We start from the raw sequence: 12,111 nt of genomic DNA, 5'->3' as shown, positions 1-12,111 counted from the left end.
CTGCCTCAATCATTAGCACAGTGACATACTGTAGAGTAACTTTAGAGCAGGAGCTGGGCCTTTCGCTAAAGGGGAAAACAAATAGGAAGCAAGAGTGGAAATCTGTGTTATCCATGACCTAGTAGTGGTGTATTGATCTGATGGGAAGGACTCTCCTCAGATTTCCCAGATGTTGCCTGGGTTCCTCTAAGATTGACAGGCAGCTGTCTCATGAAAACATCTGCCCTTGAATGCCCAACTTTCTTTCAAAGAGTCGTGACATCTCCATAATTCATTACAAAGATAGAAAAAAACTGCAGAACTGCCATCATTCTTGGCAGTTTGAGATGCTGAATACCAAACAAGCCAAGTATTAAATTAAAAGGTATATTTTGATTAAAACAGTAGAGGCTCTCAAGTGTGCTTCATGGATGTTGGCTACTTAAGCAATAGAATAGTGCTGCAATGGAGAGCAGCTGTTTTACGGGCTCCTGACCACTATATTGTGTTTTCTTGCACCGTTCTTAACTATTTTTGTAGATAATGTTTACGCCATCGTTTCAGATGATGGAAAATAGCTTCTGGACATCTGAACAGCATTCACTAACATCGATTTGGATGAAGATACCCATAGACTTCTAGACATTATGCTAATGGTAGTTAGCATTGGCTCGTGAAACTTCCTCTAACTTCCTTCATACTGGACACAAAAACATAAACATGGTATCCATGAGTTCAACCGACTCTGGGGAAGTAGATAAAGGGCATCATTGCCAAAAGCCCAAAGTATCCTTTTAACAACAGCTGGTGCTCAATCTCTAAAATGAAGGATGTCTCGAAGTTCTGCTCGCCTGTGTTAGAATACCGAATGACAAGCTGTAGACCATACTATTTACCATACTTTTACCAAGAAAGTTTTCATTTATATTTTTGTAGCTGTCAATTCACCACCACAAACTGATGCTGCCACTAAGACCACACTCAATGAGCTGTACGGGGCCATAAGCAAACAAGAAAATGCTCATCCAGAAGCCACGCTCCTAATGGCTGGTGACTTTAATGCAGGAAAACTGAAATCCATCTTACCTCATTTCTACCAGCATGTCATGTGTTACTCCACACACAGAAATGCATACAAAGCTCTCCCTTGGAGAATCTGATTGTAACTTTATCCTCCTGATTCCTGCTTACAAGAAAAAATTCAAACAGGAAGTACCAGTGAAGCCCTAAATGCCGAAGTGGTCTGATGAAGCGGATGCTAAGCTACAGGACTGTTTTGGTAGCACAGACTGTCCTGTCCTTCTAATGGCATTGAGGAGTTTATCACATCAGTTACCGGCTTCATTAATAAGTGCATTGACGATGGCGTCCCCACAGTGACACTTACGATCTGCCTATTGAAGTGAGCCTACAAGACTAGCTAAATGTCTTCTATGAGTGCTTTGAGGCAAGCAACACTGAACCATGCATGAGAGCACCATCTGTTTATGACAACTGTGTGATCACGCTCAGAGCCAGACGGATTACCAGGATGTGTACTGAGAGCATGCGCTGACCAGCTGGTGTGTCTTCACTGACATTTTCAACCACTCCTCGACCCAAACTGTAATATCTGTATTACCAGTCAAAGGTTTGGACACACCTACTCATTCCAGGGTTTTTCTTTAGTTTTATTATGTTCTACATTGTAGAATAATATTGAATAGATCAAAACTATGAAATAACAAACATTGAATCATGTTGTAACCAAAAAAGTGTTAAACAAATCAAAATAGTTTTTCTTTTGAGATTCTTCAAAGTAGCCACACTTTGCCTTGATGACAGCTTTGCAAACTCTTATCATTCTCTCAACCAGCTTCACTTGGAATACATTTACAACAGTCTGGAAGGAGTTCCCACATACGCTGAGCACTTGTTGGCTGCTTTTCATTCACTCTGTAGTCCAAATCATCCCAAACCATCTCAATTGGGTTGTGGTTGGGTGATTGTGGAGGCCAGGTCATCTGATGTAGCACACCATCACTCTCAGTCTTGGTCAAATTGTATAAATAAAGAAAAACCCTTGAATGAGTAGGCGTGTCCAAACTTTTGACTGGTACTGTACATGTTTCAAGCAGACCACCATAGTCCCTGTGCGCCAATGTAGCCTGTCTAAATGACTAACGCTCCATAGCACTCACATATGTATTCATGAAATCCTTTGAAAGGCTGGTTATGGCTCAAATCAACACCATCATCCCAGACACCCTGGACCCACTCCAATTTGCATACCGCCTCAACAGATCCACAGATGACGCAATCTCTATTGCGCTCCACACTGCCCTTTCCATCCTGGACAAGAGGAACCCATACTTAAGAATACTGTTTATTATCTGTCACTTTATTCCTAGTTTATTCCTAGTTAAGGCTCCCGAGTAGCCCAGCGGTCTAAGGCACTGCATCTCAGTGCAAGACGTGTCATTACAGTACCTGGTTTGACTCCAGGCTGTATCACATCTGGCCGTGATTGGGCGGCGCACAATTGGCCCGGTAGGCCGTCATTGTAAATAAGAATTGGTTCTTAACTGACCTGCCGAGTTAAATAAAGTTTACATATCTACCTCAATTACCTTGTAGCCCTCCACATTGACTCTGTACTGGTACCCCGTGTATGTAGCCAAGTTATCGTTACTCATGTGAATTTATTAGTACTGTTATTATTACGTGTTTTACTTTCTATTATTTCTCTATTTTTATTTATCTCATTATTGTTGGGAAGAGTCCTTAACCATTTCACTGTTAGTCTAGACCAGGGGTTATTAAACCTTTTCAGCCTGGGACCCAAATTAGAAATGCAGTGTTTGTCTGGGACCCAAATTTACGAAAACATGTGACTATACGTAAATATCGGTACATTTCATTGCCTTTACTGTATGCCCATGAACAAATGCAACATAGACAAATAACAGTTAAATGAACTACCCATATAAATAGCTACTCATGTTTATTTGTCCCCACTAAAAACACTCTTACGTATGTGTCTAGGTTGAAACTGTTGCTGTTAAAATACAATACATCATTTTAATTCTTAACTGATTGATCACATCACAGACTTAGAGTGGCTTGCAAAAGTACCTGGAATTTAAATGGATTTTTATTTGGATTTCATGGAATGGACATACACAAAATAGTCCAAATTGGTCAAATGAAAAAAATAACTTTTTTCAAAATATTCTAAAAATAAAATATGGAAAAGAGGTGTGTGCAATCTAAGTGTCACATGATCTGTCACATGATCTCAGTATATATACACCTGTTCCGAAAGGCCCCAGAGTCTGCAACACCACGAATCAAAAGGGACCACCAAGCAAGCGGTACTATGAAGACCAAGCAGCTCTCCAAACAGGTCAGGAAGTTGTAGAGAAACACAGATCAGGGTTGGGTTATAAAATAATATACAAAACTTTGAACATCCCACGAAGCACCATTAAATCCATTATAAAAATGGAACAAATAGGGCACCACAACCAACCTGCCAAGAGAGGGCCGCCCACCAAAACTCACGGACCAGGCAAGGAGGGCATGAATCAGCCCACCAAAAATCATGGACCAGGCAAGGAGGGCATGAATCAGCCCACCAAAACTCACGGACCAGGCAAGGAGGGCATGAATTAGCCCACCAAAACTCACGGACCAGGCAAGGAGGGCATTAATCAGAGAGGCACCAAAGAGACCAAAGATAACCCTGAAGGAGCTGCAAAACTCCATAGCTGTGAATGGAGTACCTGTCCATAGGACCACTTCAAGCCCTACACTCCACAGAGCTGGGCTTTACGACAGAGAGGCCAGAAAAAAATAAGCAAACATGTTTGGTGTTCGCCAAAAGGCATGTTGGATACTCCCCAAACATATGGTGTTGAGTGATTATGTAATGTTGAGTTGCCTCTCTTGTCGTGATGTGTGTTTTGTCCTATATTTTTTTTTTTTAATCCCAGCCCCTGTCCCAGCAGGAGGCCTTTTGCCTTTTGGTAGTCCGTCATTGTAAATAAGAATTTAGTCATACTGTAGAAATGATTGTTGAAAACAAGTCTAGGTTGGAAATGTTGTTGTGAAAATGCAATACATTTCTTCTGAACTGGAATAAACTGATTGATCACACAACACAGATGTAGACCATAAAACACACACACACACACACACACACACACACACACACACACACACACACACACACACACACACACACACACACACACACACACACACACACACACACACACACACACACACACACACACACACACACACACACACACACACACACACACACACACACACACACACACATACAGTCCTTATGATAGGTGTGTGACTGGTTCAAGTTTTCAACAAGCAGGTCTATTCTGGTCTCAGTTTCTGACAGTGCAACCCTGAGGTCATGCTCAGCATTGAGTCTGTTTCTGTACTTGTTACTTAACCAGAATTTCAGCTTATAAATCCATGTAAATGCACTGGAGTTACATATCTCTGGAGCTAATTTATATCTTTAGTCCGGCAATTCATTGTCAGTTGATAGTTGACCTAGGTTAAGATAGTATTTGTTTTCTTTCAATTACTTTCACTGCGCTTGATTGTGATTGTGTGGCTCTATATAACCAATGAGTTTGTCCCAAAAGTGCAAAACCCACCCATATCGCACTTCAGGCAGCCTTAAACACTCAAAGTATTTGAAACAAAACAACTCCAAAGGCTATAGCTCATCACATCAGTTCTGGTTGATAAAGGAAAGGAGTGAAGGAGTTGAGTTGAGGGAGGCAGTAGTGACGCAAACAATGGTGGTAATTAGACATTAGGGTCCGAGGTCAAATAATCTGTTCCTGTATTTTCCACGAGTTTTCGAGGGGTCACAAATACAGTCAAGTCAAATTCTGCTGTTGTTCTATGGGAGAAGGAGTAAAACAGGGTCGATTCAGAAAGGGCTGTCATTAACACTGAAGAAAGCTTATAATGACAGCCAGCATACATATCCATGTCCTTTTAAAAGCAATGCTTTGGTGGTGCTCCAACATCATGGTGACCGTCTGTCCCCTGGGCCTTGCCTGAGAGTCCTTTCCGATTGGCTCTGGTTGCGTTATACTTGGATTCCCTGGCGTAAAAAAAAATTATGGTCCTTCTGTAGCTCAGTTGGTAGAGCATGGCGCTTGTAACGCCAGGGTAGTGGGTTCGATCCCCGGGACCACCCATACGTAGAATGTATGCACACATGACTGTAAGTTGCTTTGGATAAAAGCGTCTGCTAAATGGCATATATTATTATTATTATATTAAAAAGAGATTTTAATAGTGGTTGAAGAGCACTTCCCTTTTGTGGCAGCTATAGAGGCACTCTTACTGGAGATGTTCCCCTCACTGTAACAAAACACCCAGTGAAATAAGCCCCAGTTCCTCTGGATGGCATACACTCTGCATGCAGAGACTCTCAACCAGACGTCCACATAATCAAATGTGATCCGTCACATGCTTTCTAAACAACAGGTCTAGACCAGCCTTTGGGTCGAGGTGGGTCACAGACCTGTTAATGGTGGTTCGCGACGTGTCAGGGTACATTTAGAATTATTGCATTCATTACTGCAACTGCACTCTCTGTTCAGTGCGCTCTCTGCTTAGCAGCGGTGACTCTGCTCAGTTTGGCAGCTGCGAGAGTGGGTGGAAGATGCCCGTGTGTTTCATGGTTTAACGGAACTTTTTACTATGCGACCCACACGCTGCAATGCTGTTGTTCCGCAGCAGATGATGTGCTGTCAGCCACTGGCTTGTAATTCCCACTCGCCATCACTCACTGCTGTCATCAAATGGACTGAAGAAAGTGACAAGTTCTGACTGAGCTCAATTGTCATGAAACCAAATACAGCGATGAGTTTCTCTCTCTTGGTTTAATACAAACTTTGAGAAATAATGAGGAGTGCCCACAGTGTGTTTTGTGCAGGGAAGTGCCTTGTAATTAGTCTCTCAAAACGAACAAATTAACTGACCAAACATCCACAGCATGACGGTAAACCCATGGAGCTCTTTCAGAACAGGGCAGAATGCTTCAGGAAACAGTGCTTCGACAGCGGAAAGTAAGTCAGCTAGCAAGGCATTTTTGTGTTTTATAACAGGAAATAAGGGAGTACCATCTCTCATAGTAGTCGATGATATTTCTCTTTCAAACAATCCCCTTGTACACAGCCAATAGCTAGCTCGCTAACATTAGCCATTGAAGGACCATTGAGGCATGGTCTAGCATTTTAATAGGACTGTCATCAGTTAGGCAAAGTTGATATTCTCACTACACCGTAGGCTCTGTGTACACCAGGCTTGGTGTTATTAATCATTTTGAGGAGTCAAGTTCCCGAACACTGCAGACCTTCCAGTATTAATCAGAGCAGGACAGATTATCAGCATCCCTCATTCATCTTCTCTCAGTGATGTACCAGGAGCTAAGCAAACACTGGGCTTTGTATTAACTTTACATACAGTGTATTACAGCACATCCACTGTCACTTCTACAGTAATGAAACCTGCAAAGGAGCCTAATAGGAAAACACTGATATGGCTGCTCCTGCTGCAGCAGTGCAGGGTGTGGTCTTACTGTGCATTTCTGGGGAATTTGTTGGGAGTTTTATTTGATTTAGGTTTTTTCAGTTCTTATAGTACCTTTTTGAGTCTTACATGTTGCTTACTACTTAGTCGTAGATCGGCATAACAAATATATGTCTTATCGTTTTGATTTGAATATGAACTTATGAAATGTGTTCCTTGTTATTTTTTAACTAACATTATCTCTTTCTTTTTTCTCTCTTTCTCCATCTCCCTTTTCTGTAATTTCGATATTTTCTCTGCAGCGTCACCCACCATTCCTCAAATGCGCTCAGAGCATTTCAAGCAATGTCACGTGAAGGACCTGGCCTACTGCTTGAATGATGGAGAATGCTTTGTCATCGAGACGCTGAGTGGCCCACACAAACATTGCAGGTAAGACGACTGTGTATGTGTGTGTGAAAGAGGCTTAAAGATGCACTCTCAAACTTTTGTATAAATTCAGCAAGTAGTTATGAAAATGGTGCTCACGAACAAAAAATGGTCCCTGTTTGTTGTGTACTATTTCAGCCAATCGTGTACTATGTCATCCATTTCGTGTGATATGATCTTGCAATTTGTATGATATCGTACGTATTTTGCAATTCATGTGCAATATGAATATGTTATGAATTTGATATGCTTAAGATCTCAGAGTGCATCTTTAACAGAGGAAAGATTGAAAGAGTCTACTGTTATTGACAGATAGTAACAGTATTCTGTCATGTAGTTAGTTTGATGGTGACTACTAGTTAACCCGCTGTGGTGCACAGAGTTGATTTTCTGTCAGAATTAAAGTGTCAGTTTTACAGGAGTTTGTCCCCACAGGGTGGTCTTAGTAAAATTTACTGTAATCTTGTGCAACACTTGTGATTAAAAGATTGACGTCTTAGACCTATTGTGCAGTTCAGTGAAGACATTTCTGAGTGATTAATGCAGTAGGTTCTTTACAAGTTACCCACCCCAAGGTACAATGGAGTAGAGGAATTAATAAATTAATAATCCTAACCAATGAGCCAAGAAACCACGAGACCAAGTGTCCTCGTTTGAACGGTGGTAATTGGTGAAGTAGTTTTTGTCGTCCTACTTATTTGACTACTTAGCCTGTTCAAACACTGAGCCTCTCTAATTGCGTCCTTGAACAAACTCCTTCCAAATCATAATCTGAGGACTTCCAGTCGGCTGGCTGTTCAAAGACTTCTGTTATGTAGCCTCACTCTGGAAGGACCAGGGCACTGAAGGCCTGATGTTTTAATGCTGAGTAGTGGTAAATGCGTCAGCCATGGAATTCTGTGAAAGTATGTGTAACTCTGTTTGGTTGGTCAGATGGATGACAGACACAATACTTGCTTTCGGGTCTTATTTATTCCTGGAAGACAGACACAACGTATTAATGTTTTCATACATGCACAAGGGTCACTGCAACCATGACAGGATCTCCAGCATAGGAATAGCTTTAGATTTGTATATTTTTATTATATAATTAAAACAGTAAAATGTTCTTTACATATTAACATTAATACATAATCCACAATCCACATTTAAACAGATTATCGTATAGTTTTAGTACAATATAAATCCAATTAAATTCTATCCAATTAAAGTTGAAGGCAATTTCTACATTTTATAAACAAATCAGAACGACTGTGTTGCTTTGCATTGAGAGTGAGAGAGTAATCGTGAACTCTGCTGGAGAACCAACAAGCATGCACAACATACTGAATAACACATATTAAGACATACCTGGAAGACAGACACAATGTGTGAATGTCTTCACACATGCCCAGGGGGTCACTGCAAACGTGACAGGATCTGGATTTGTAAAATAAAATAAAACATTTACTTTTCATAAATCACTTAATGCACAATCCTCATACATATGCAGCTTGCATCAGAAATGTGATGATTTCAAACACTCGCTAGCTAGCTTGCTATCTAGCTTACAAAAACGTGGCGCAGAGCAAAAAAAGATATTTAAAAAATAGTTATTGTTAGTAAGCTAAACTGTACATCCACCTTCACATCCCAACATGGACAATAATTATAATGTGTTAGCGTTTTCAACTTAGAAAACATTATTTCTTGTAAAACATATGAACTATTGCAGACAGCATGTTTCAGGATATGTACATGTACCTCTAGTATAGGAATAGCTTTGTCTGCTGGAGAACATCAGCAACACACGTTGTACCAGATCTGCAGTAACATCTATAACCTCTTCGAGGCTCCATCAACACTGGTAGACAACTTCATTTTGGTGAAACTCACATATAACCAAGACTACATTTTTAACTCTGTTACATGTGTTTTTACACAGGATTAAAGGGAAACTTTGGGATTTTGGCAATGAGGCCCTTCATCTACTTCCCCAGAGTCAGATGAACTCGTGGATACCATTTTTATGCATATGAGTAGAGTTTGAAGAATGTTGCTATCTAGAGCTAGCAAATTTGCTTTCCAGCATTGGCGCAATGACTGGATGTCTATGGGTATCTGCAGTAGATACCCATAGACGTCCAGTCATTGAGCTAACACTAGTTAGAATTGTCTCACGGAACTACCTCTAATTTCCTTCAAACTGGACACAGCTACATAAAAATGGTATCCATGAGTTCGTCTGACTCTGGGGAAGTAGATAAAGGGCTTCATTGCCAAAAATCCCGAAGTATCCCGTTAATGCTGCGAAGAGTACTACATACACACACAGTCATGCACACATCGAAGATAATCTAAGGGAGCAGTGTATTTTTTTAACCTATTATTTTGGTCATACTGAGACCAAGGTCTCTTTTACAGATGAGCACGGAATTACAGGAATTACAGAAAATACACACATCAATTTTAATACAAAATACAAATAGAAAGAACAACATGGTCATAAAAAAATGAACACATTCATCAGTAATCATTTCCTCAATCAGCCTTCTGAATTGCCGTAGTGGCACCAAAACATCAAATGTAAGAACATTTTGAAGATTTTTCCACAAATAAGATGCAAGAAAACAAAAAGCTGATTGATCGAACTCAGTAGAGATCAAAGGAATTTACAGAGACCAGGTGTGGTAACTCGTATGTCTAAATTTTAGTAAAGATGTTAGGTACATTGGGACTTTTTGTAAAATGGCTTTATAAATGAAAATATAGCAATCTAATAACATGCATGTCTTCAAAGAGGGCCAAACAACTTCCTGGTACAGAATGAAGTGATGAATACTAAAATGTTTTGTTTAGGAGAGTGCTACTCTATAATTATTTGAATTGGGTCTAATCTTACCTCAGGTATGGCCCCGTCCTCTACAATTCTGAGAACAATTCTAAAACATCCTTTGCATCAAACAGAAATGCAGCTCTTTTGACGGTGTTGTGGATTATACTGGGCAGTGATTAGAAATATGATTTATATGACACACTGTGTGAGAGAGGGCTTTTGTGATTGTTGGGTACATAGCAGAACATGGTTGGTTGTTTGTTATAAGCCTTAGAAATGAAAGCACTCTCAACATTTTTATTTTCCATTTATTTAACTATGCAAATCAGTTTAAGAACAAATTCTTATGTTTAATGATTGCTTAGGAAATGTGGGTTAACTGCCTTTGTTAGGGGCAGAAAAACAGATTTTCTTTTACCTTGTCCGCTCAGGGATTCAATCTTCAAACCTTTCGGATACTAGCCCAATGCTCTAACCACTAGGCTACCTGTCACCACAACAATCAGGTATATAGTCATGGTTTCCGGTAAAATGACAGAAAAACTATGAAATAATCAGCCAGGTCACCCATGATTTTGTGGCAGCAGATCACCCAGTGGTTAGAGCATTGGGCCAGAAACCAAAAGGTTGCTGGATCGAATCCCTGACCTGACAAGGTAAAAATCAGTTGTTCTGCCCCTGAACAAGGCATCTAACCCACTGTCCCCGGTAAGCCATTGTTTAAGTAAGAATGTGTTCTTAACCGGACTTGCCTTGTAAAATCTTGGTTAAGTAAATAAAAAAAATATAAAGATACAAGTCAGTATTAGATGTCGATCCATGTCTGAGGATGATGTGGAAATTGTCCACTAGGGGCAACAGACAGCGATGTTATCTTCAAGTAACATCCCAAACTGTTAACAAACAATGCAGTTTTAAGATAAATAAGTGTCATGCAGGTGAAAGAGGACCCAAAAGCGACTTAACAGAAACAGAGTTTATTTAAGTCCAAACAGGGAATAACAGAAATCCTCTAGTCTGTAGAGGGGAATAACTGGAGAAGCGGCCACAGACTGCAGGTCGCTTCGGGTAGGCGCAGGCCGTAGTTGACAGAGACACCTGCTCACACGCAGCATCTGATGAAGGCAAAAAACACGACAGGACAGGGCGATACACAATCACAGCAAAAACACGACAGGACAGGGCGAAACGCAATCACAGCATGGTGAATACTAAACAAGGAACCGACGGGACAGGAACGGAACACAAAGGAATAAATAGGGACTCTAATCAGGGGAAAGGATCGGGAACAGGTGTGGGAAGACTAAATGATGATTAGGGGAATAGGAACAGCTGGGAGCAGGAACGGAACGATAGAGAGAAGAGAGAGCGAGAGAGTGAGAGAGGGAGGGGGAGAGAGAGGGATAGAAGGAGGGAAAGAACCAAATAAGACCAGCAGAGGGAAACGAATAGAATGGGGAGCACAGGGACAAGACATGATAATAAATGACAAACATGACAGTACCCCCCACTCACCGAGCGCCTCCTGGCGCACTCGAGGAGGAATCCTGGCGGCAACGGAGGAAATCATCGATGAGTGAACGGTCCAGCACGTCCCGAGACGGAACCCAACTCCTCTCCTCAGGACCGTAACCCTCCCAATCCACTAAGTATTGGTGACCCCGTCCCCGAGAACGCATGTCCATGATCTTATGTACCTTGTAAATAGGTGCGCTCTCGACAAGGACGGGAGGGGGAGGGAAGACGAACGGGGGTGCGAAGAAAGGGCTTAACACAGGAGACATGGAAGACAGGATGGACGCGACGAAGATGTCGCGGAAGAAGCAGTCGCACAGCGACAGGATTGACGACCTGGGAGACACGGAACGGACCAATGAACCGCGGAGTCAACTTACGAGAAGCTGTCGTAAGAGGAAGGTTGCGAGTGGAAAGCCACACTCTCTGGCCGCAACAATACCTTGGACTCTTAATCCTGTGTTTATTGGCGGCTCTCACCGTCTGTGCCCTGTAACGGCAAAGTGCAGACCTCACCCTCCTCCAGGTGCGCTCACAACGTTGGACAAACGCTTGAGCGGAGGGAACGCTGGACTCGGCAAGCTGGGATGAGAACAGAGGAGGCTGGTAACCCAGACTACTCTGAAACGGAGATAACCCGGTAGCAGACGAAGGAAGCGAATTGTGAGCGTATTCTGCCCAGGGGAGCTGTTCTGCCCAAGACGCAGGGTTTCTGAAAGAAAGGCTGCGTAGTATGCGACCAATCGTCTGATTGGCCCTCTCTGCTTGACCGTTAGACTGGGGATGAAACCCGGAAGAGAGACTGACGGACG

The 12,111-nt window shown here is 41.8% G+C and overlaps 1 protein-coding gene across 1 annotated transcript in view; it reads left to right on the top strand.

The window, feature by feature from the left end:
• Positions 1–12,111, top strand: part of LOC124038736 (pro-neuregulin-3, membrane-bound isoform-like) — a 562,438-nt gene that overhangs the window by 302,337 nt on the left and 247,990 nt on the right. Inside the window, exon 2 of the mRNA XM_046354812.1 lies at positions 6,843–6,972. Coding sequence (XP_046210768.1) covers positions 6,843–6,972 — 130 coding nt within the window. The remainder of the gene's footprint in view (positions 1–6,842; positions 6,973–12,111) is intronic.

This window comes from Oncorhynchus gorbuscha, linkage group LG06, assembly GCF_021184085.1.
Source record: "Oncorhynchus gorbuscha isolate QuinsamMale2020 ecotype Even-year linkage group LG06, OgorEven_v1.0, whole genome shotgun sequence".
Lineage (NCBI taxonomy): Eukaryota > Metazoa > Chordata > Actinopteri > Salmoniformes > Salmonidae > Oncorhynchus > Oncorhynchus gorbuscha.
This window is presented reverse-complemented; position numbering and strand designations above follow the sequence as displayed.